The 26,044-nt window shown below is 40.3% G+C and overlaps 2 protein-coding genes across 8 annotated transcripts; one reads left to right on the top strand and one right to left on the bottom strand.

Moving 5' to 3' along the window:
* Positions 1–122: 122 nt before the first annotated feature.
* Positions 123–12,555, bottom strand: ca14 (carbonic anhydrase XIV). Of its 6 annotated transcripts, none has more exons than XR_004104879.2 (13): positions 12,165–12,555; positions 11,768–11,791; positions 9,376–9,555; positions 8,964–9,109; positions 6,700–6,795; positions 6,546–6,612; positions 5,949–6,106; positions 4,471–4,597; positions 3,618–3,641; positions 3,403–3,487; positions 3,146–3,237; positions 2,105–2,158; positions 123–1,038 (listed from the first exon to the last, which is right to left on the bottom strand). XR_004104879.2 is itself a non-coding variant. In XM_031299371.2 (13 exons), exons 1-13 carry the CDS (start codon positions 12,232–12,234, stop codon positions 927–929), a joined length of 1,185 nt encoding a protein of 394 aa, XP_031155231.1. In that variant the 5' UTR covers positions 12,235–12,554; the 3' UTR covers positions 123–926. The 6 variants fall into 6 exon arrangements, 4 of the variants coding, with proteins under 4 accessions (XP_031155231.1, XP_031155232.1, XP_031155234.1 ...); XM_031299371.2 differs by having other exon boundaries at positions 3,196–3,237; positions 12,165–12,554; XM_031299372.2 differs by lacking the exon at positions 3,146–3,237 and having other exon boundaries at positions 12,165–12,553.
* Positions 12,556–20,447: 7,892 nt separating this feature from the next.
* On the top strand, positions 20,448–26,044 carry LOC116049583 (circadian-associated transcriptional repressor-like). 2 transcript variants are annotated; one of them, XM_031299377.2, is made up of 6 exons: positions 20,448–20,758; positions 22,323–22,675; positions 22,799–22,874; positions 23,230–23,308; positions 23,696–23,879; positions 24,007–26,044. In XM_031299377.2, the coding sequence occupies exons 2-6, from the start codon at positions 22,325–22,327 to the stop codon at positions 24,613–24,615; spliced, it is 1,299 nt and encodes a 432-aa protein (XP_031155237.1). In that variant the 5' UTR covers positions 20,448–20,758; positions 22,323–22,324; the 3' UTR covers positions 24,616–26,044. The 2 variants fall into 2 exon arrangements, with proteins under 2 accessions (XP_031155237.1, XP_035862379.1); XM_036006486.1 differs by lacking the exon at positions 20,448–20,758 and adding an exon at positions 21,531–21,789.

Here is a 26,044-nt window from a genome sequence, read left to right as displayed (position 1 = left end):
GAATTAACTTTTGGGAAATGTGGTCAGGACAACACACACACACACACACACACACACACACACACACACACACACACACAAACACACATACACACACACACACACAAAGAAATCAAAGCAGGTGAGGTTGCCATTCAAGTATTTTAATGAGGTGCCCATGTTGACGAGTTATATACAGCAAAAAAAAAAAAAATCAATCAGACAAAGATATGTGGCACCAAAAACAGTGTTTCCAATAGAATGAGAACATGTACATAAATATAACTCATCCATTTACAATATAATGCGCTATACTGACTTCAGAGACATAAAGTTTGGACAGCATCAGTTTATACATGGCACTGTAAATCCCTTAAAACCTTCATCGTAGATTTCCATTTGCTAGGACTGTCTGTGTGTCGGTGTTTAAGTCCAGGGGCAAAAGAAAATAATGATATTACATTGAGTATGAATACACAGGTACATATTTCATAAGACAATTACATGGTATACCTTTGTAGTGTGCGTGTGTTTCAAAGCAGGAAGATGAAATAACAGTCAAACGTGAAACAAAAAACTAAATATATTTTACAAAGTATTTACATGAACCAATCATGCATCCCTGGCATTGCAAGAGCAAACATACGACTCAGAGCCACTGACGTATTTACACCTAGTGCTTCACATGCAAACTGAAAAAAAAACAACACATCTGATACCAAGACTGGGGTTTCTGAATTTGGGTGGGAGAAAAAATACTGTAAACAGTGAGTGATCAGGGCAGCAGGTTATTTGTTCTGTGTCCAGTTTACTATGTAAAATGTTTTTCCTGTTGCCTTTTGTAACTGATGAGGAAAAACATGTTGGATCGGTGATAACATTATTGGCAAGAGGGAAGAAGAGGGTGTTTTGCATGTGTCTGGACTGAAGCCCTGAAGTGCCGTCAGCTAGGGCTCAGTCTGAGGAGACGGTGAGGGTTCTTCTTTCTTTTCTGCTTTAGGGGTCGAGTTCAGAGCCATGTCTTGTTTTTTGTCTTTCGCTTTCTCTGGCCCCTTCGTCCTGAAACATGAAAGGGAAGAGTCATTCCCACTGAGTCTGCTGCAAGTATGCTGTCAGTGTAGTTTGTAATGTTGTCCAGCAGAGGTCCTTATTTGTTAAAGAAAGCATGGAAGGTTGTGCATGAGTTAAGGGCTCTAGTGTACTATAAAATAACTAGCGGAGCCCAAAATGTTGTTCAGTTAAAGTCCACCATGAGATAATTTTAGGCCTCCAAGACAGACAGATATTATATGATAATTAGGTGGAAAAGTAAGTATCAGTCATGTTATAATAAACAAAGAGGGAAGAAATGTGTTAACATGGACATGGCTGCATCCATTCTCCATCTTGGTTTGAATGTCCACTGGAGGCATTTCAGAAGTGGAGACCTTTACAATACAGTTTTTAGTTATTTGGCCGGCATGATTTCATGTGTTTTCATGTTTCGGTATTGACGGAGCTAGAACATCTGTATCCAGTGAACATTGGGGGTTTTACGCTGTCATTTCACTGCATCAATAGCCAGCTAGTCTGACTCAAAAGATGTACATTGCTGGGATAAACCCTGAGCTGCCTGAACCCTCCCCTCTCACTATTTCCGCTATCGGCCATTAGCGCTGCCCAGGATGGTTGTGATTGGTTTAAAGAAATACAAACAAGCCAGAGCGTTTTTTCCCCTATCCCAGAATAGATAGGTGGAGTAGCTCGACCATACTCCATCGCTGACACAGTGCTGTGGAGATCTGGCAATGCGAGACTAATAACCAGCTGACAAAACTTTCATACCTAAAACTTTAGGATTAAAGGATTATTCTTTTAGTTTTTACTCATGTGAAAGAATTTCTAAAACCACAGGCAACACTGTGGGAATTCCCCAAGGCATCCCTAAAAGTTTATAAAGTAAATATATATAATACTATTTTCCTTACAGTCTGTGGAATGTCTTTAAGCACTACTATTAAGATAGGTGTTAAAGAAGGGGATAAGTCACTACAGGTGGGTGGTTAAGGCAAAGACATGAGGTCAGGAATGTAACTCTTAGAAGTTAAGGTTTTGAGGTCAAAAGTTGTAATTTTGAAACGTTGACCTTGACATGGGAGCAGGCCGGTTACTGGGTAGGACGTCCCAGCTAGAGGTAGAGCTGTTACAGATCAAAAAATAAAGAATCACATAACCAAACAGAGAGAAAAACTTGGATTTAACATTTCAAAGCGACAGTGTGCAAAATGTTAAAAATTCACTCTCTCTCCCTCCTCCGCTCACATTAGATAGAAGGATTGGAGGTGACATTTTAAAGTAATTGCACACAGCTGATTGACATTATGAAAGCCAGTGGTTCCCAAAGGGGGATGTAGGGGCACGCTGGAGGCTCCCTGGAACATACATGGGAACTTTGGGAACCCCTGATTAAAGCAGTGGAGAGGTTAAATCACTGACTGGTGGGGACCCACCACATACCTTCATTAATCTGTGGTGATTATGAGAGAAAATATTGGGAAACAGCCATGTTATTGCAGCAGAGGTCAGAGAATCAGATTATCCTTAGCGCTGATCTTAGGGTTGCTTTTAACTTTAATGGTAAAACCTTACAAGAGGATTATACATTTACTGGTATTTCCATTATAGAGTCCAGCCAACACAATGCCAATAATGTTATTTGACTGTTTTTTCAGGACTCATCAAGTCATTGTATCTCACTTTATATCAATAAGGGTATTGGTTTTGATGAGGATGGCTCACATTTAGCTATTAAATAACTGTGAACCAAACCTGGATTGAATAGGATTTTTTTACAAAAATAAACTTGTCAGTGCTCTCTGGTGAACACACTACAAAATACAAAATTTTACTTATTGGCTGAAATATATACCAATACCAATTGTGATGAGCCAAAATCAGCCAGTAACATAGGTCATGTCAGACTCTGATTTACATCAGGGTTTTAACATAAATCTCCCTGCAGTATGCACACATGACTTTTAATTTCTTGTCAAATTAAATGGTATTTCAATAGATTACTATAATATATTTCCATGTTTTCTTCAATAACCCTTTGTTCATCTTGGTATTGACCTAAGATCTGCGCTTAAGGATATCTGTCAAGCCCAAGATGAAGAAGAAGTCACACTGTCAGTGCAAGTTGTGCTTCCTTGTCAGTAATGAGAGCAGGTAAACCACCTGTTTACCGCGACTGATTCACGGTGGAGGAGTGTAAAAAATCTGCCAAGAGATAGGAGATGGAGAATGAGAAGAGACAGGATACTTTCACAGTGACAGCTCCCACAGTTTTCTGCAGATCGCCCAGTTAAACCAGAACAACAGCAGACTGCTGCAGCCATTGGAAGAAACAGAGAAATGGCCGAGCAACAAAGCTAAGCTTCTTACCGTATGGTCTTTACGATGAAGCGAATGATTACAGCCAGACCTACACAGCCACACATCACTCCTATTACTATAGCTGTGACTTCACCTGCAGAAGGAAAAAAAACCCAGAGCTGTTGAATTATTTAGAGTATTGAGTGATCATCAGTAGCATTGGCCCGATAGTTACTTTGTTGTTTTTTTGCAAAAACATGCAGAAAAATCCCATGTAGTCTTACCAGAAGAGAGCTCCTTTCCTGATTCTACAATAAAACAAAACCAAAAGATTGAATAAATTGTTAACAAATCACAGTAAATGTTAGTGCATACGCTTTTATATGTTGGTTTATCTCGGCAGAATCTGCTGTTCAGCTGTTATGTCTAGTCAGTTCTGCTGACTTTGACAACAGTGCTGATATCACAGGCCTTCCAGTTCAGTCACTCACTACAATGAGCACTTTACACAAATTCTTTCTCCTTTGTCCTTGTCTACCACTCTATCTCCCTCTTTCACATCTCTGTCTCTTTTTCCTCTCCCTTTTTTTCTCAGTTAGACTCTTGTGATAACAATGGAGTCACTGTTTAGTTTTTGCAAATCCTTTTCTCTAATCAGCTTGCAACAAACAAACAAACACTGCTCTCCCTCGATGTTCCACCCTTTCCCCCCTTTATTTCTGTCTCTCACTCTATTCCTGCCATCCAAAGGCTTTTTTCACTCAGACAAAGTCACCGGTAATCCTTAATATTTGCACATTTTTCTTCACATTCCACTTGTCATTCTAACCGTGGATTGTGCTAATTGCTAGCTTTGGTCCACATGGCCTCCCACTGGCTTCTTATTATGGTTTGTACTACGAGCAGCATGCTGGCATTACAATTCACTAAAGTAGTTAGACATTTTGCAGCTTCAAATTTGTGCAATCTGAAAGGATAAACTCTAAGAATATACTTAAATATTACACTAATCAGGTAATATTTGAAAAACATTTTTCCGGTAAATGTCTGATTCCTAACACAGCATGTGCTTATCCTTCATGTCAGCAGTCAACATGATGATGAATTCTCTCTTCCTATATGCTCCGTCTGTCTAACCTGCAGTGAAGGAGGCGAAGACGACCCTGTGGTTGAGCAGCTGTGTCGCGCGGTAGTTGTCCTGCAGCAGCATTCTGACTGGATCTTCGACTTTACTGGTGTAAAGTATCGTCTCCATCTTTAGCAGCTGGAGTGGAGAGATAAAGAGCAGAGGGATGGGAAAAATAGTTACAGTCCTGAGGCACTACATTTAAAACAGAAAGTAAGTGACCGATTTAGCAGTGTTAACTCAAAGACAGAAATACAGTAAAAGTCACTGAGTAAACTAATTCAGTGAGCAAATGTCGAGTCATGTTAACAAGTGTTTGCACTAATGTAGTTGTAACTAGGTGGATATTACTTCCTATATAATTGTGGACTGTGCATAGAGTGGGACGTGTGGATGAGAGTAGAACGGACAATGAACTGTTTGCCGTGGTCATTTAGGAAAATGGTTCTGCTCAGCACTGTGCATTGACCACAGAAATAGAATGAGTTAGCTACACAGTCAGAATGTTCTACTGTAATGCTAATTCTGTAGAGCAGTGACACACAATGTATGGCGGTAGTGGTTAAAAAACATTCTTCACCACCGTTCAATAATTTCATTTTTAACATGAACAGACGTACAAACCATTTCACATATTCATATTAAAAGGTACCCCAAATGCACAGTTTGTTTATAATGTAACTCCTACTTTAAACTTATTACATACAAGCCTAAAAAAAGGAATTAATGAGGAAGTTTTTGTAAGATGAAATCTTCCATTAAAAAACCCATTGACAATTGCTGCACTTAATCAACAAACATTACAGCAAATCCACCAATGCCATCAATGCAAAGGAAAGAAGAAGAAAATTCTCAGTTGAAAGTAATTTACACTAATGCACATGAATGTACTGTATTACCATCTCTGTTGCAATTAGGTCATAATTGATGAGAAAATATCTTTTTTTGCACTTCTTATTATAGGATAGGATTATTCCATTTACATATTGGGAAATTAAATGCTAATTGGTGGTTTGATACTATAGCATGTAAACTCAAGAATATAATTCATGAGGCCAATAATCAGCAGTTGTAAGTTAAAACGGTGAAATAATTTAAGTGACTGGCCACCACTGCCGACCCGCCAACTGGAGGACGTTGTGGTTCAGGGTCGAAACGTCTGATGAAAGTTGGACGCCACCTGACGACATCTTCTCCTGGCCGAAAGCTACAGTCAGAAGAAAGTGACTGAAGGTGTTAGGTGTATCTAACAGTAATGATTAAACTTCTGTTATGTAGATAGTCTGTGTTGGGCCAATACAGAAAAAGTGTTCATCTTTTATTTAGGCATTAGACAACATTTCAATACATGTTGGATCAATTTGTCTTATAGAAGATCCATCATGGATCAACAATGCAATCAGTGTCTGCATCAAAGGTGTACACTGAGTTGAGGTTTGTAGGGTCTACTTCTGTATGCTTTAGATGAGTCTCGGTGTCTCTGCTTCACCTGTGCCTTTGAGATTTGAACCCTCTCATTGAACAGTGTCCAGATCACACTCTGGTAGCAGGGCGGCGTCGTTAGGGAGCCATTGTAGCGATAGTAGCGCCCCAGATCCTTAGGGAACAGTGACTGGATGTCAAAGGCTGGGATGGACACCTTCTGATCTGCCAGTGGGTGGAAGGAGGAGAAAAAGAGTATGTGAAGTCTTATAGATACTACTCAAATATGATCAACATTTGTTTTTTAAAGAGTTAGTTGTAGCAGGACATAGAAGAAAAACAACTGATGTGCTGAGTTCATCTCTCCATCATTGTCCCATCAGTATCTTAAATTCCCAAAGCAATGTGTTTCTTTTTATGTTTTGCTTCAGAACAAAATATGTTAAAAAAAAAAAAAATAATAATAATAATATGTAATAAAAATGAAAACTGCAAATTACTGAGTAGTGCGAGAAACAGATCTAAGCTATTCACTAACCTTTTAAAATATTGTTTAATTTAGAAGAAAACAAACGTTCATAAATCACTCAATTTTAAATAAAATGTAAAGGAAGTGTGTGCCAAACAACAAAATGTGTTTTATATCAATTTCAAGTAGACCTACCAGCATGTCTGATGCGGCTCAGGTAGTGGAGGATGTTGTTAAATGCCAGGTTGGTCTCCTCACCTGTCTGGGAAACCAAAACTCAGGCTTAAATGTTTATTACATTGCTCAAAATACAACTAATGCTACTGTTTACTAGCATTGCTTTTATTACCACAATGAGAATTCCTAAAACAGCCAAGCCGTCACTCTGCGTCATTGCTGTGGACATGTTGGGGTAGAGCTCAGAGTTGTAGTGCACCACATGTAGCTGGAGAGAGGAAGAACACTGTCAGTTTGTCCATTCATACTGGTGAGAAAGATATCCTGGTTTATCCTCGTGACAGAGGGTTCAAAGAAGAGAGAGAGAGGGAGAGACTGGGCAAGGGAAGGCTGCGTGCAATTCAGTTTCCTTCTGAGAGTATGACCACACAAAAAAATAAAGAGCGATGAGGAGACTGATGGGAATGAGAAAGAGATGAATTGTCTCATTACGTAATAAGACCACTCATGCATGACAGGTTCCATTTTTTTATTTATTTTCCTCTCCTTCATTTTGTTTGTGATTTTTTTTTTTTCTGTCTTATAATTTCATCGACTCTGCATGATTTTTGTCTTTTTAATCTGCTTAAATTCCCTCTCGCCTCCTCTTCTTCCAACTGCTCACCCCTGAAGAAACCTTTGTGTTGGCAAACCCAGACAGTGACAGATGGAGAGGAACTGAGGTGCAGCTTGCCTTCCCTCCTTACTCCATTCTCTCTCCATTCTTTCTCCATCTTCGCCCCTCCCTGCAAAGGTTATTCAGTCGCTACAAGTTTTATGTCTTCCTGTTTTTTTTTTATCAACAGCAATCTGTCCCAAAACGTGATCGTCTGTTGCTCGTCTGTTTCTGCACCCCTCTCTCAGCCTAGAGGATGTGAGTTCTGTGTGCAGTTTCCATCTGTATTCCTAAACCAAGCTGACGCAGCTATAACAGATTTGTGTGTGTGTGTGTGTGTGTGTGTGTGTGTGTGTGTGTGTGTGTGTGTGTGTGTGTGTGTGTTCTTGTTTAACTATATTCGTGGGGTCCAAAAACTGTAACAGTATAAAACTTAAACTGTTTAGTTTATAGGTTTAGGTTTCAGTATACTTGTGGGGTCCGGACAGCTTTGTGGAGCCAAAATGCTGGACCCCACAAATTTAAAGGGCTGTTTGAGGGTTAAGACTTAGTTATAGGATTAGGGTTAGAATTAGGTTATGGTTAGGGTGAGGGTAAGGGTTAAGGTTAGGCATTAAGTTGTGATGGTTAAGGTTAGGGTAAGGGGCTAGGGAATGCATTATGTCAATGATGGGTCCCCACAAAGATAGTGAAACGCACTGTGTGTGTGTGTGTGTGTGTGTGTGTGTGTGTGTGTGTGTGTGTGTGTGTGTGTGTTTGTGTGTTTGTGTGTGTGTGTGTGTGTGTGTGTGTGTGTGTGTGTGTGTGTGTGTGTGTGTGTGTGTGTGTGTGTTTGTGTGTGTGTGTGTGTGTGTGTGTGTGTGAGTGACACAGGGAGAGAAAGAAAGAGGGAGAGTCACAGGAGAGAAGAGAGTAAATGTACAAAGAAAGAAAGGGACTCAAACTTCCTTTAGTTCCACCATGTTTGTCAATTTTGCTGGAAAAATGACTGAAACGATTCAACGGCTTCATTTTCTGTCGATCAACTAATCAATTAATCAACTAATTGTTGCCAGGCACAAATATTTGCAGCTGGGTACTGTAGCTTTTAGCAAACCATTACTCCAACCAGAGTAAACTATGTATTTGTTGGAGACCATTTTCAACTGCGGATTAATACAAATTTGGTGAGTATGTATTTATTCGATCACATATTGCGTTCACAATAATGTGAACAAAATGTTAAGGGTTTGCTCGCTGACCGGTGTACTTTGCTTGAATTCAGACTTTCATGTCAATCCAATGGAAGCTTGTGTATCCAGTAGAAATATATTCATACACTGTTAAAATCGGCAGTGTGATCCATTTTGTATCTGCTGTTAAATCTTTGTATAATTATAAAGGCTCAATTAAATCACACTTATTGCCACAAGTTAGAAAATTAATTCCTGTAAACACCAGTTGGCAACCTGGTTCATCTTAATTTTTTTAACCCTACAAATGTCACCTCATTAGCCTGGTAGAATTGACACTTTTTCATCTTCCTTCATTTTGGACTCTTGATTCAGAGTCAAAGCTTTTTAAAGTAATTTTTTTATTTTGCCTTGGACATTGTTGTACATCTATTTGTGTTTTTTTCCCCATTTAAATAAAATCCGAATTGTCATATCACAAGTGGTACACTCTCAGTTTATATTTTTGTATAAATTATTATTATATTACAATTATTACACTACTTGACCGCCCCTTTACTCTATCAGTACTGGGTTTTAATATTTACAGTGAGCAGTGTTTGAACGTACCTCTGCATCTGCACTCAGTCCGTTGATGGTGTGTTCACTGCCCCCGTGACTCGGGCCGCCGCTGCCCCAGTGGAGGTGCATCTGCACAGCTGTAAAGAGCCAGGGCAGCCCCCCCAGTCCCATCCAGTCTGGCAGGTCAATGACCGCTGAGAGAAGAGCATAACAAGAGCTGACTTTCTCTCTCTGAGTTTAACAGAGAAATGGGGAAAGATAACTGGACAAGAAATAACTCTGTGGGCATATGATGAGAAAGTGCAATTTTTTATGAAAAATCTATATAAAAATCTCAAAATTTAAACTAATCTCCTGAATTTGTAAATGGAGAGTAAAAGGTTTTCTGCCAGGTTTTGATTGAGGTTGGTGCAATGTAAACAGATCAACTACCTGGGAGACGGCTAGCTGCCATGGTTACCTGTGTGTCCGTTGTTGTACAGAGTGAAGGGCTTGTTGCCGTGCTGGCTGTAGCCCAGTGGGGTCAGAGGGATCAAACTAGGGTCATATTTAGTCTGGGTGGTTACCACATCAACAGGGGACTGAGAAGTACCACCACAGTCGGGGAAATACTGCGACCACTCGGACTGACCCACCAAGCCTTTGACAAGAGAAAAGACAGAAAACCGTGATCTCACCAAATCACACAGCCCACTGGCTCCCAGTGAAAAGCCTCCATTGATCAGTCTCTTGTTATACAAGACAATTATTCTTGTTCTCTTTAGGTTCACAGGCTCGTGGTGGTGAATTTCATGAAGAGTATAATAAAAATAAATAAATAGGTTTTCACAATGATCATAATAGGCAGTGGAAGTACATACAACATATCAGTGACTGCACAAGGCTTTTTTTTAATGTTTGAGCCATTCGGGTTATAAATGATGAACAATGTTCTCTTTGCTGTTGATAGTATTATAAAATGAACAGAAAAATATTGAGATAGTAACTGAGGGAGATGAGAGTGAATCAGGCTCTGGTTCACTGAGTAAAAAAGAAACTGGTCTCCCCATTGCATAATAAAAGAAAGTTAGAGAAAAGAGTGAAAGAAAAAGAGAGTGACATGTGAGTCAAAAAATCTGAATTTCAATTGCAAGGAGAGGAATGCTTTAGAAAACAGACAACACAAAAAAATGTGTCTGCAGTGTGCAAAGAAACGTATCAAATCATATATTTGCAATTGTAAATGTTAAAGTTGTTAAAAACAAGCGTGTATGTTTATGAAAAAAAGCTGAAGGAAAAGTTATAGACCGAATAAACCCCACAATGCAAAACGGTGCCATGCTTATGAGATAGATCATGGTTTGGTTGGTGATTCCCCCCCCCCCCCAATCTGTTCTCTGCCCCCTGCCCCTCACTACTCTCCACAGCAAAGCCCACCACCATGACCCAACTTCAAAAGTGAGTCCCGCGGGCCGCTACTGGTCACCATGGAGGTCTCCATGGTAACCAGAGGCCGACAATTCTGTGCCTCTGTGCATGTTCTACCTCTCCTAGCATGCCATCCCGGTCCTGAATGCAGACAGAGACAAAGACACACACACACACACACACACACACATGCAGATTCACTCACTCAAAGCATGATCAGGAAATAATGGAATGTAGGACTGACTTTCCCTCAATTACTTTACATAACACTCCGTCTCTGGTGGAAAGAAACCATGTAATCCTGCTCTTTCATGTGACAAAATGTTGTGTACTTCAGCTAACGCTCAGCGAGGGCCACATCATGCAATGCTGTGTCACACAACATGCCACACACACACACCCTCAGTCCATATTATGGACTTTGGATGAATCCCAGTGACTTTTATTTTCAAAGTCTTGACAAAAAGACAGGTTAAACCCATCTGAATGCAAGACACATGTCAATAAACATATTGACAACCAGTCCAAGATTACACCACATGTTTCTGCACAATACACTTGCTTCCCTATCTACTATAATAATGCCTAAATGGCCTGGCATGTATAGATACCAGTTTGCTCCAGTCACAGCTTCTACAGTTTGCTGTGTATTCTGCATGTACTGTAGATCGGTGTAGCTCTCCTGAATACATGCAGAGAGTGGGGGTCTGTGTGCCCCATTCATTCCCACAATGTCATTGTCCACGGCATAGGCAGCCAGTGTGCATCCACAACACAATAAACACATAGGTTATTGTGCGCTGCTACAATACAGGGCACAATTTGGTATGCTTTTGCTTCATCCCGTCCCATCTCCCTCTCTCTGTCGAGCACCCTCATCCTTGTGCACCTGCCTCCCTCCGCCTGCCTCTCTCTCTCTGCCTTTTTCTTGATTTCTTCCTCTCTATCTCCCTCCACCCCTTCATCATCTCTGTGTGACTGCTGTGCTTATGCCAGCTTGTTGAACTGTAACTAATACTGACAGAAAGAGAAGTAGAGAAAAACAGAGGGTGAGGGGCTAGGAGATATGAGGGGGGAAAGCACAAATTCTTACACTTACAGGAGCTTTTATGATAATTTTAATATTTTAGAGATACATGTTTAACATGCGAAAAGACTGCATATGAGTAGTTTCATCGAGATAGTTGCAATTATTTTCAGTAAACTTCAACAAAAAGAATTAATCATATCAAATGCTAATCCTTTATTACAGAATTGACTTCTGGATTTTGCTTGTGGTCTATAAAGCTTTTAATAGCCTAGCCCCAAATTATACAGTATGTCTGACATAAAATGTATCTAAATCATATGTTGTATGTTGTTGTTTGTCTTTTTTTTATCATCATCTTTTACTCTTTGAATCACCTTTGCATGAGATTTTCCTCTACAAATAAACTTGAACTCACCAGTGTAGGTCCAGGTAACTTCCTCTGAAAAAGAAGAAAAAAATTCAAAATTCTTATTCTTAGCCAGTTCTTTAAGTTCACAGTGGTTCTAAATTTGATTTTTAACAAAAACTGACCACATTAAAAGCATCACATCTGTGGGATTAAATATTATATATGTTTACTTTCTCAACTATTTATGTTGTGTTTTCATCACTTCTTCTTCCACAACCAGTGCTGCTCCTAATATCATTACAGTACAACTCTAAACAACAAGTGCACAAATATTACTAAAATCCAAGTGTAATTTTTGTATTTTTACTACAGCTCACACTGAACACCCAAACAATCGACAACAGCAATATCAAAGCAAAACAATCTTACATGATGCTGATTATTTTGTAGATTAAAACCTTACCAGCAGCAGGGGCAGTTGTCCACTGGAAACACAGAAGCATTAGAAGGATAAAAAGACCCAAAGAGTCCATGTTAGCCCTCCTTGCCCATACACAGAAATGAATAAAAGCGAACGAGGAGATGAGGAGAAAGTGAGAGAGAAAGAAAGAGAGAGGGATGGGGGGAGACCGACTGGGTCCAGCAATCCCACCTGCCACAGCTCTGTTAACAGCCAGAGTGGGGGTGTTACATGCCGGCTCCACTCTGGCATACAGGGCACCACAGCAGGTCTCAGGAAGAGAGAGATGAAGAGAAGAGAGAGAAAGAGTAGGCAGAGATGGAGATAAATCCAGGAAGCAAAGAGGAACCAGTGAGTGAGAACTAATTCAGTGTTAGGGTAAAAGGACAGAATACAGCACTGAGAAAAGGAGGTTACTGCGTGGAGACAATGGATGGCAATAGGGGCCATATGATGCAAAAAAGCACAGATCACAGGGGAGAAATGTATGAATCTGAGACAAGGTGGCTCACTTGCTAAACTTAAAAAACTTTAAAATGTTTCTAAATTCTTTCAGTTTGACAATAAATTAACTCTGACCTCATTTGTCCTCATAACTTTATTAGCAAATACCAGATATAAGAAGATTCAAGAGATTTATTTGCCATTTGCACAGGTAGAGTGCAGTAAAGGTAGATTGTAATTATTGTGCATATCTCTCAAAGTCAAATTAATTATTTTCTTTTTTTAAATAAAAAAAAAAAGCAATGAAAGGAGCTGAGAGAAACAGCAAAGAGAGGATGAGGGTGTATCACACAGTGGTTCCTGCTTAAAACGAAGCAATAAACAATATGTGAGCAATCAATTAAAGAGCGATCTTCCTTTTTCAGACTGTTTTGAACACCATTGTACTTCAGCCTATACCAACATGTCAATATCTTTCATATAAATGTGAATTTGCTCATTTATGGTCTACACTTTGTGAGGAACATCTTTTTTATACTACGTCTTATATTTCTTATATTAATTGTATTCTGTATTGTATTTTCATTTTTTGTTTTTTATTGAGTGCTTTGGTACAATCATTTTATTATATAGATTGTTGTGGTTTATATACATGTTAGATGTATGAATAGCTGAAACTACACAGTGAAGTACAGTACAGTAAAATGAGCCTTTTCTTTTTACCCGAGTAATCATCTTATGACCCCTTGTGGTTTCCCACCGCCATGTTGGGAAACTCAAAAAGGCCATTTTAAACAAATTACCTTAAAATTGTGTAATATACTGTATAGGTATGGTATCTTTATTTTCAATAAAATTTGATTACTTATATTGTGTGTTTTTATATGTTTGTCATTATACAGTATATGATATCATATGAATGTTTATTTCATGTGCAAAACAGGCTACTAAAGTATAAATACTGTATGTGGTTCTCGGAAGTTGTAAGTATAAGAGTATAAGAATAATTTGTAATGTAATGAAAGAAAAACAAATTAAACCAGCCAGAATCAAACACACATGGCCTTTTTCACAGAAGACATTTTATCACAGCTATAAAAGCACGTGTAAATAATAAAATGAATGATGGCTGAATTCCATTTAGCTGCTTTAGTTTTAGGGTTCAGGTATTGTGCATGTTGGTTCAGTGTCACACTGTCAGGATTTACTGGGACACTTGAACAGAATGAAGCCATTATTAATGTGATCAGTAACACCTGTGCTTTTCTCACTATGACAAGTCAAAATGTCTACTGTGGAAAAGGTCTGTTGTTATTTCCTCTTCAGTTCTCTGCATTGCCAAATGCAGTGTATAACCTTTTTAGTAGTAATGTTTTTAATTGTCTCTGTTAGGATTGCATGAGCTTACATCATTCTGTGTAGAAACATGTTTTAAGTTTTTTGTAGAACAAACAAAGACTTTTTTTTATTTGTTTATTTTTTAAATGTTATGTTTCGGATTTACAGTATGTCTCTATTTAAAAGGTTATATAAACTGAACATATTGTACAGGAACTTTATTGGACAACTTGTTCAGGTTTGAACACAAGGGGGAGCCATCTCCACGTGACATATTTTAGGCTGATTTCTTATTTGAAAAGTCCACCCGAAAATCCACCCAAAAAATGTACATTGCCATTCCTTCCTAACCCATAGATTTTGATGGGAAATGGTGAGACACAGCTACATTAGAAAAATCATTTGGACATAACATCCGAAAGATGCACTGATTAGATAGTTAGTCACTATAAACTATACATTTTAGGTGTTTTTTTTTACTTAATCAATGGAATGTCAGTCCAAATGTTTGCAATATCATATTCCATCCTCTTTCTTTCAAACGCTGCACATACAACATATATTTTCACATTTTGTATTGTAAAATGTTCTATTTTATATTTATGCTTCTTGGCTTTTGCAGTACTTGTTTGTTTTCTTTTCTCTTACTGTGTTTGTTGTTATGCACCAAAATACCAAGGCAAATCCCTTATGTGAAAATATACTTGGCAAAAAAAAATATATATATTTCTAATTCTAATTCAAATTGTGTTTTTAGGGTGGATTTACCTTTAAATTATCAAAGGCAATTCAGCAGGGAGTTTTCTGATCTAGATTACATCACATTCAGGAGTCAAGGATAAACTTAAAACATTAACATGAAAACTGCAAAACGTTGCATCACTTACTGCATTGTGTATGGCAATTCTAGAAGAGCCATTATCTTTATTAGACTTTAAATTAGATAGATAGATAGATAGATAGATAGATAGATAGACTATATGACTTTCTGATTAGTAGTCTACTAAATTAAGTATTAAGTATTGATTAGCCTATTACTAGGCTATTAGTTTTGTCAAACTCTTACAGTAGGCTACTTTTTTCCAGAATTAATTTAAATAAATTGTTATTATTTTTATTATTATTTAAGTATAAAACATCTTGTGTGTCCCGGGGTAGACATGATACAAATAATATGTTATTAGATATGACCTAATATAATAAAGTTCTTTCAGTCTCATCCTGGCATAAACTGCAGAAGCATTTACTGTGCTGCAGGTCACCTGAGGACACAAGCCTCAGCAGTGAATCTACAAATCATTAACAACTGTAGGCCTATTGTAACTTCAGGGGCAACATGTCTGTTTTTATTATAGATGTACATCACTCCATTCCCACTTTGAGTGAGAACTATTAAGTAGTAACTAATAGCCTCTGGATTATTTCCTGTAAGAAATATGGGCTTTTTTTGTTTTTTTGTATCACATCACGAGATAACCAGACTGTTTAACTTTGTCAAAACTAATAACAGGTCTGTCTGTATATTAAGCCTACAGTCATTTGTTTCATCGGTGACTATATGTCTCACATGAGCACAAATCTCTGGAACTATAAAGCCACAGCTGTATTTGTTCTCCACCTCCTCTCTCTGTCTCTCAGCTCCATCTCTTCACACTGTGTCACCCGCTCAACCTGAAGCACTACAGCCAAATTATGCAACAGCAATCACCTTTGTGGCCTCCCATTGGTCGCTCAGTGTTCCATTGAGGGGCGTGGTTAGAGAACATTCTCTTCTGATTTCATTCACAAATCTAGCAACAGATTTATCTGTCGCCATGTGAGGATCCCTCTGTTTATACTGCAGCTCCGTAAATGTGAGTGGGCGGAAAACGCTGCAGCCTCGGCAGAAGAAGGACTGGTTTCGTAACAACGTTAATGCTTGTAGTGATCTATGGTCATATTAGATATGATAACATAAATAATCCTTTAATAGTAGCCTACTGTTCCTGCATGTCATGGCATTAAATATGAACTGTAGGCCTACTGTCCAGATACTGAGGCATGCTACCATACACAAACAGTAGAAAGGGAATATATATATAGCCTATTTCATCTTGTTTCTTTGTCAAAGTTGTTTGGCCTAACTGCAGTATGCCAGTTATTATTAAAAGTATTGTATTTGAGAGGAGGATGAAGAAGATAGACAGACAGACAGACAGACAGACATGTGCAGTGCAATGAGGACACAGCAGTAGTGTGTACCTTTTTCCCTGCTGTACTTAATTCCAGGTGAAACTTGATATGTTGCTCTGTCTCTGCAAAGAGAATGGGGGAGACTGTTTACAATGTAGTCTCTCTTTAGGCCTCTCTCTTTCCCCAGGCAGATCAGATATCTGTTGTGGCATCTTGCTCTGACCACACCTGCTTGTGCGTTTGGCCTTACAGGAACTCCTGCATGCTTTCATTACCCAAACGCTTGCATACTTTCACAATGAGCAAGACTTCAAGACAAACGTCTCCTGGGTAAAGTCATTACAGGACTATCAAACAATATGTTATTAAATATGACTGAATATAATAAAGTTCTTTCAGTCTCGTCCTGGCATAAACTGCAGAAGCATTTACTGTGCTGCAGGTCACCTGAGGACACAAGCCTCAGCAGTGAATCTACAAATCATTAACAACCGTATTGTAACTTCAGGAGCAACATGTCTGTTTGTATTATAGATGTATATCTCTCCATTCCCACTTTGAGTAACCCAACAGAAGAAGGCTGTATTTTCTATATTAGGGACCAGTTTTATGCACTACACTTTGACCCACTTCATTGACAAAAGCTCCATCCATAGGCTTGACATGTTCACTCCTATTGAATTCTCAAGCTTGTAAACACAAGGGCATGATAATGAGAAGAGGTTGGAGACACACAACATAGAAACCAGGTGGGGGATGGGATGAAAAGGAAATGAAAAGATGGTAATGATGGGGGTGGTCTTCAACACCCATGAACTCAGAGTAGGTTCATTGGGTTCATGTGCTGCAGAGGAATGCTGTGTGGGTTGGAGAGCTTTTTCTATCGACCTGGTCCCTGTTACACACAAACAGAAAACCCTTCTTTGGGTCACTATTACCAAAGGTCAACCATTATTGTGTTTTGAAATTAGGAGGGGTTGGTTTGCTCACCTGGTGTTAAGGTGACAAAGTGACGGTACATAGTTACAAGACTCAAGGGTTCAGTGGGTTCATGTACATACGTATAGGCTAGTGGGGGAAGGGCATCCATAACTCTAGGGATGAAGAGGTCGACATGCAAGTGCTTAGAGGCATCCACCACTCATTGTGCTTTAATCTGGCATTTCACCTCTAAAAATACAAGTAAAAGCCAGCAACTGACCTGCAATTCAGCCATTATTGTGTTTTGAAATTACAGTAAAAGTGCTTACACACCAAATCTGTGAATAACTTTACATCTGAAGCGTTTAAAGACTCTATTTGTCCATTGTTTATTTCTAAAGAAACACGACAATGTATAAAAGGCTCCATTACCTTGTACCTCACGTTATGGCTCCGTAGCAGACGTTTTTGTAAAAATAGGCTAACGATTGTGTCTTAACCATGCGACTTACTGTCGCACAGTAGAGAAATTACCGTACAGTACAGGAGAAGCGCAGTCTCACATTAGCTGTTTAAGTTTAATTACTAATGTTAACTAGCATTTTAGTTAGCAATAATTAGCCTGTGCCTATGTTATCTCCTTACATATACCTACGCTCTCCATCCCTGCAAGATTCGGAATGATTGAGATTTCTCTTGGCACAGCTACCAGAAGACTTACAACTTTCAGACACGTTGCTCACGTCACATTTACGTCTTCGAACTCAGTTGGAGGCTGCGCAGTAACGCTAGCCATCACCGGAAAAGTGCTTCTAAGTGGCCTTCACTGGTTTCCGTCCAGAGCAACGGGATCTGTTGGTCCATTTTATATATGTCAATGGGGAAATTCCATAGACTTTATATAAGAATGGACCAACAGATCCCGTTGCTCTGGACGGAGACCAGTGAAGGCCATTAGAAGCACTGTTCCGGTGAGGGAAATTCAAAGCCAGACTGCCATGGCGGCTTGTTCAGATTACGATCTCATATTGTACTAAAATAGTTCACCGAAACGTGTTTCTGAAAACATTTTAAGCGAGAAATAGGTCATACTGTTGCTGAATCTGTCTTCATTTCAGATCGACAAAGGTTAGTTTAAAAGATTTTCGTCAGATTTTGAGAGGCTCATCCGCTCGCCATTTCTGGGTGAATCCCGACTGCCCTGTCTCCGACTGAGCATGTCGGGTCAGCCAAAATAAAGGCTGACAGCTCCTCCGACGGACGACGACATGAACACACCGAACAGACTCGAGTCACCGACCTCGCCAGACTGTCCGACGGCCAATAATCGGCTTGGTGTGTCAGCTCTCTAAGAGGGGTTGGTTTGCTCATCTGGTGTTAAGGTGACTAAGTGACGGTACATATAGTAGTTACAAGGCGCAAAGTGTCAATCAGATAAGGACATGGCTTGTTATTGAGGAAAGGGTTCAGTGGGTTCATGTATATACGTATAGGCTAGTGGGGGAAGGGCAGACCCTTCATCAATAACTGTAGGGATGAATGGGTCGACATGCAAGTGCTTAGAGGCATCCACCACTCCTTATGGTTTAATCTGGCATTTCACCTCTAAAAATACAAGTAAAAGCCAGCAACCGACCTGCAGGTCTTATAAGAAGAGAAAATACCAAAACATATGATGAGTATGGGAAAGAAAATCTGTGTGTGTGTGTGTGTGTGTGTGTGTGTGTGTGTGTGTGTGTGTGTGTGTGTGTATGGCGGTTTACTGCACTGCCTGTTTCTCGTGAGGGTTACTGAGTTCACTCCACTCTGTAGTACCCTTAAGTAGTGGGGGAAGCTGCTATACATGGCCTTATCTCATGGACCTGGAAACTGACTTACTGCATTATGGTCAAATCCCTTACTTATCAATTACATGTTGATGTATTAGTGATCTTAATATAACAACACAACCACGATGACACAAAATAGCATCAAATATAACATTTCTAATAAGATAAATTATCACCATTTTTTATTAATTTTTTTCACCTTTTACCTCCTGTCTTTAGCCATGATTTCCAGTTGCGTAACCTGAACACTGACAACACTTTTTGTAAGAGAATGCTATGTTTAGGAATGTAACGACACTAAATGTTTGAGTCGCAGAGCCTGTTTTTTGGTTAACATACAAGACAAATGAAAAAATACCGAAAAATGTACATCTCTTGAAGTAAAACTCCAAGAAATATACAAAACTAAAACAATATAACAGTGACATTATATTATATATAGCCATGATATCTCAGATAGGGTTAAGAATTGTATTGGAATAGTAGGTCAACCTATTCCTGGCAATGCTGAATACCCTAACCAATAAACATATATTTCTTGTCTGTTACTGAAATCGTCACATTTTAGGTGTTTTCTCCTATAGGATCTTCAAGTAAGGCAGCCTATAGGCAAATTGATGACTGATGAATTGACTTTACTCTTGAAGAGCATTATTAGTTGTTAGTAGTAGCAAGTGCTGTACAGACCAAAGCAGGTTGCTAAAATCACAAAAAAGAACATAAACACACATTGCACACATCTTATAGGCACAAATAAACATTAAACATTGAATCAAATAGGGGTATATAGATGTTGCTTGGAGACAGACTCTGTTCATGTAAGGTAGAGTGCTATATTTCACTATAATCTCATAAGGTGACAATGACATTGTCCATGGTGAGCTGTGGCCAGTGTGGCCGGACGTAGTTATCAAAAATAGTGGCAGCCTTTAAATTATATTTTCTTTTGACATAGGTCATTCTCAATATTGTATCATTTAGTAGGCTATGAACGATAGAGATGATGAGTGGTATTGTGCCTGAGTGGATTTTACATCCCAACACCACTGTATTTCTCCATCTGAGTTATAGACTTCTTCTCCTCTAATTAAATGTCCGTCGTCTTCCACAGCGAGGAGGGAAAGTCATCTATGCTTTGCTGGTGTTCGTTAGTTCTGCATGCATTTATTCAATTAAACATAATCAGTATGATCGGTGAGCTGGGTTGCATATGGTTTCTTATTTAGGCTATTGTATGGTGCGTTCAGTGCGCGAGTGCTTTAATGTTTTGGTAGTGAGCGTGAGGAGGTGGGGTAATAAATACTGTGCACATCAGATGCATAGAACCAAAGAATGCTTTGATAGAACACTCTTTGCGTGCATGTGTTTACACCCGCTCGCTGTAGTAGAGCCGAGCACCCCAGGCCTTCCCCGACACCACGCACACGGTCGACACACGAGTAGGCAGGACCGTGAGTGCCCGGTTCGCCGTCCAATCAGCATCTAGTAAAGCAATCACTGGCTGGAAGGGTCAGCCAATGACCTGCGACACAGCCGGGCCGGCAGCCAATAGAATGCGTGCTAAACGTGGGCACGTGGATCTGCGCACATGTTGACGCTCGTAAACTGCCGAGAGAAAGAACTAGCAAAGACACAAACCGATGAACTGCCGGCTAGTCGGTGGGTGAGAGAGAGAGAGAGAGAGAGAGAGAGAGAGAGAGAGAGAGAGAGAGAGAGAGCGAGAGAGCGAGAGAGCGAGAGAGAGAGAGAGAGAGAGAGAGAGAGCTGATGCTGGACGCCCCGATGCTGCTCAAGCAACGGAGTGTGTATTGACGGATCTGTCGTATCAAAGTAGGAGATAGAGCCGTTAACGACTGTTTCTGGAAGCTGCTGTTTTATCTCACATTGGTGAAGGTGAATATTTCCTCCAACTTAACGTTTCTTTTGTTTTATGGCTAAGGTATTCCGAAGTTGGTAGGCTAGCCTAAAGGAATTTCCTGTCCCGCTGTATCCTGTTTGTGCTCCCGGTACTATTTGTTAATATATAGCTACCCAAAAGCTATTTTTTTTCTCACGTGGCTTTGTTACATCTATTTTTGATAATAGAACATTACCGTGTAGTAATGATTACCAAGGCTTTAATACTGCCAGAACATTGCATTGATAAAACATGTTTCTTTTGTAATTCGTATTTGTTGTGATGTCATCCGGGTTTATTTCCGATATTTTAAAATGATATAGCCTTGTTAGAAATTCCTGTTGTGGGTGAACCAAAGCGCAGAGGGCGTGGAAACATTAGAAATGTAATTATAGTGTTCCACTATTTGTTTCAGTTTACTCGTGCACATGCATGTAAACAACGTGACATTTGGTTTTAAAAGGAATCAGCTTGCCTGAAGAGAAGCCAACAATCAGACTCAAATACAATCTGAATGACATTTTGTTGTTGTAAAGCTGATAATGCTTGTTGACAATGTTTGCATATTCCTGTTACTGAAACATTTGCAGCAGTGTTGCTTCGATGAGTTCTTGCTCCCTTTCGTCACTGGCCACACTGCAAACAACTGTATCACTCTCCTTTGTCTTAGAGCAAATTCAGACTTTTTTTTCTCATAATGATAACATCTGTATTGGTGTGTGTACTTGTTTATTTATCTGACCCCTTTTAATTCCCCCCTCTGTGTTGATGGGATCAAAGACCAGCAGGCAGAGATTACACAGATACCGAAAAGAAATGGAAAGACAGTTAGAGAAAGGTGCACATGGCCAAAGATACAGAATGTAAAATGTGAATAAGAGAGAAGGAGGAGGAGGAAAAAGGCTGGTCTGTGGAAAATGAAAGAAAGAGGAGCACCAGCCTTGTGTGCATAATGAACAGGATGAGCTGAAGGGAGAGCAGCAGAGAGAGATGAGAGGCATACAGAAATACAGCCGTAGAGGAAGAGGTTTGTGTGTGTGACTGTGTGTGTGAGAACCCAAGGGGGGATGGAGAGCAAGCCCGAGACAGAGAGGAGGGGCTATAGACAGAGAGGAGGGGCTAGAGAGATCACCGGAGGCATTTGGAGAGAAAGAGAGACTGCCTATTCTGATTTCACTACTCTACAAGCTCCCATCCCCCTCACATTTACTCTCCTCTCCAGTCTCCAATCTCCTCAATGGGAGCCAGACATGCACTACCATTGTGTGCCTACTGCCTACCCCCAGTCCCACTCTGCATCATGTTAAACTAGGGCATTGGTCTACCCACCATTTTGAGTAATTGGGGTTATATATTTTTGGTAGCGAGATAGGGAAAAACTGAGTATTATATGTCATATGGAATGCAGCTCTTTGCTATGATTCTGTCTCAATTTGCCTCACCTCTCACTATAATAACAACTTACTGGTTTTAAGTGCTACGCCAAGACTTTTTTTTTGTTTCTTTCTTAGCTGAATTAACTGTTATAATAACTCAAACCCTCTGCTTCTGCCCCAACAGCAATGCAGTCCCAGGGCAGCACTTCCTCTCAGCCCTCCTTTGATTCCCTGAGTTTCAGTGACAGCCTCTTGTTGAGCGACTCAGAGCAGGCAGAGGACGACGCAGACGTCTTCCTGACAGACAGCTCATCCCCTGTCATCATCAGTGACGTGGGCGGGGCTACGACTAATGGAGACAGAGGGTCGGAGAGTCCCGGGTCCCAGTGGACGTGCGACGGCTTCACAGATAAAGAGGAAGAGGAGGAGTCATACAGGTCGGAGAACAGCACCAAGGCAGCTCACATCAGTTTGGGCGAGACAGATCCCACAAGCCAGATTCCTAAATCACAGGGAGACCTACTGTTTGCTCAAAAGGTAAGGGACTGATGAGAAGAGGGATGACAGAGCAATGTGTGCAGAGGAAAGCCCAGCAGACTGATTCAGACAGCAAGGCCAAACCCAAACTCAGTAGTAATCTATCTTCTCTTCCTCTGTCAGTGTGCTGAGCTACAGGGTTTTGTCAGGCCCCTTCTGGAGCTGCTGAATGGACTGAAGAGGGGCCGCTTCGATCGAGGTAAGCATCCTTACACCACTGCTTTCAGTCTGCCATGTATGCAGGCTGGCAGCTAAAGTTGTAGTTACTGAACACAGGTTTATATGATCTGAGTGGCCTCTGTCCATTTCAATAGTGTTCCTTTATGCAGCAGTCTGTACTATTGATGCAGTATATTGATATAGTCCAAAGTGCAGAGTGTGTGAAGCGACAGTCTTGTGGCTGACTCATCAGCTCACGAGCATTTACTGATATCACAAGTGAAAGTGGTGTGTGCGCATGTCTACATGGACATGCATTTTTCGTGACTATGAAGTGTTACAAATGTTGCAAATTTTGCAAATGCTGACTGGGGGATTTTGTTTTTGATCGTCAGGTTTGAGTAGTTTCCAGCAGAGCGTCGCCATGGATCGGATCCAGAGGATCGTGGGTGTTTTACAGAGACCCAACAGCGGGTAAGATGTTGTTCACATTGTCCCACCATCCACCCTCAGTGTTTCTATCTCTTACTCGTTCTTATCTTGCCTATGCATTACTAGACACTACATCTTATTTGAATTTTACCATGTAAATGATTATTAAATTGTAGTTATAACAAGAAAGGACCAGTAAGGTACTCTTTCTATTTCAAGTCTCATCGCCTGAACCTTGTTTTATTGAACAGTCCTTGGGGTAGGTAGAGTTAAAGCATTCACCGGTAGTGCAGAAAACACCAAACTTCAGAAGAAAATGTATCTAGATCTATATGCAGAACCATAGTCGTCCAGATGTGTTGTTGCATTGCCATCTGTTCCTCACTTCACATTTATATCGTCTTTTTGAACGTGTCTTATGTTTTGTAGGGAGAAGTACCTGAACACTCTGCTCCAGGTGGAGATGATGCTGAAGCTTTGGTTTCCTCAGATCCACACTCAGCCTGTCTCTGCCGCCTCCAGCGTGGCCGCATCCCCTGTCCACTCAATCCAAGACACTTCCAGCTCCACCCCGCCGCACAAGCACAGGGATCAGTTACACATTCCTGTCAAGGTGAGAAAAATGGCATTCCTGTGTGTGCAATAGCCTAATTGTGCACACACAAACACCCCTCACACCAACACCACCACAAATTGAATTCTATATTCACTTGCAAACTACTCTCCTGCTCATTTTCTAGAAGCGCAGACTCAGCTGGACAAGTATGGACTCCCCCACGCCTTCCCCTGTGCTTCTCAAGTGCCCTCATATCAGTGTGAAAGAGAAGAAGGGGAAGCAAGATTGTGATGAAAGGGACAGCCCTCTTCCTCCATCATTGGAACCTGGTGCAAACCAAAATTCACCAGATGTTGCTAGTAACAGCCAGCTAAATGAGGATACAAAGGGAAAGGACAGTGGCAGCGAGGAACTAGGCAAGCAATCAAAATACCAAGCAGGTCAGAGCTCTGAGCCAAGCCTGACATGGGTTCACGTTGCCCCTATCCTGTCCCCACGAAAGGCTTGCCCTCCACATAAGGGCACAACAGTGGCAGACAACAATGAAAACCAGCCAGTCACTGTCATCCTCCCACCTAGCAGGAGGGGCAGTCCAGCTATGCAAGACAGCTCCATCTCTTCTACCACACCTTACAAGCACCCCAAAAATCTGAAGAAGCCAATCGGGTGCCAAAGCCAGCCAATTGCTGGACAACAGAGTGAGACCACAGAGACATGTCCGGGTGAAAGTCAGTCTCCTCAAGTCACGCTTACGCCTTTGCCCGAGGTATGCCCCACTCCCTTGGAGACCTGATGCATTGAACAACGTCAAGCAAAGAGCCGGCAGCCTTGCTTTGTTACACCACCGGGCTAAAAGCTGCTGTGTGAGGAGGAGGCTGAAGGCCTGTGATTATAGATGCATTAAAGGAAGGAAGGGGAGGAAAGAATTTTATGTGATAAATGTTTAAGAGAAATTATGGATCATACATAACCCCTCATGAAAACCACAATTGCAACCGATATTTCAAACAGCAGGACATAATGTGTTTAAATGAATCAAATCTATTAGAGTTGATCATCAGAATAACATAATAATCTAAACGGGCACAAAAGCAGTTGTGGTTGAGGGGGATGAGAAAGAACACCTAAAGCTAGAAGGCTATTTACAGCTTGTTGAGTAATGATCGATCGGAGAGATTTTGAAGAATTTTGTGGAGCAAATAATAGATTCTTCTCAGCATGAAAGCAATCACTATATTCAGAGATGACTGTTTAGGCAGACATCTAACTTGAGGGACAAACTTGATCCGAAATTAGAAAAGCTGATGTCAGTATTTAGAATGAAAGCTTCCAAGGTTTGTTGTGATGAGGTAACTTCAATCAAGAGTGAGTAACGCAGTGTGAGCTGAATTTGAAGAGGCCTTACGGTAGGAGACACGCTTGACGTTACATTCACTTGTAGATAGAATTGAGGCATCTGGCTTGAAGAGGAAAAGTGACATTGAAGTCATTAATAATCTTGTAGCTAGAGATGGGAGAAATACTGTGTACAGAACGCAGCATTATACTGTACGTGTGGTGTGTTAAGAGTCATCAGAGACTGGAAAAAGTTATGTTGATAAAATTACGAATGTAGTCCAAGAACCGTTTGGGCACTTGACATCGAGAGGTGTGACATCACTGCAATCAGAAGTAAACTTTTCTTGTCATGCTGTGGATCTGATGTTTCTGCCCGGTCCTCGGCTGCAAACTGACCGGCCAGGAGGAAAAAAAACAAGGACCACTCAAAGACATATGACTCTTGAATCCCACGGTTAATTTATTCATGTGTTGATTGGACACTGCATTTATTTATTGTTTATATTTATTTATTGGGCAGATGAATATTGCCTGCTGTGCGCTTGCATAGATTGGCTTACAATTCTTTGGGAATATGCTGTGGACAGTTTGTGGTTTTTTTATTTGCTATCATAAGGAGAAAAAAAACAAACAAAGGAAGTGAAATATATGATTTGACTTTTGGACTACTGTGCCTTTTTACCAAATAGGATGTTCAGAAAAGCATTTGGGGCTTTCAGTGCATTCATACTGCGTTTTGATTGTTTGCTTGTATTTCACAAAAGCAGTGCACATTCAATCATGAAAGCCCACATGTATTCATTTTTCAATCTTGCTTCTACAGTTAATACACACAGCATCCAAACCAACAGTATCATCAACTATCTATCTACTGCTTAAAAAAA

The sequence above is a fragment of the Sander lucioperca genome, chromosome 10 (assembly GCF_008315115.2).
Source record: "Sander lucioperca isolate FBNREF2018 chromosome 10, SLUC_FBN_1.2, whole genome shotgun sequence".
Lineage (NCBI taxonomy): Eukaryota > Metazoa > Chordata > Actinopteri > Perciformes > Percidae > Sander > Sander lucioperca.
This window is presented reverse-complemented; position numbering and strand designations above follow the sequence as displayed.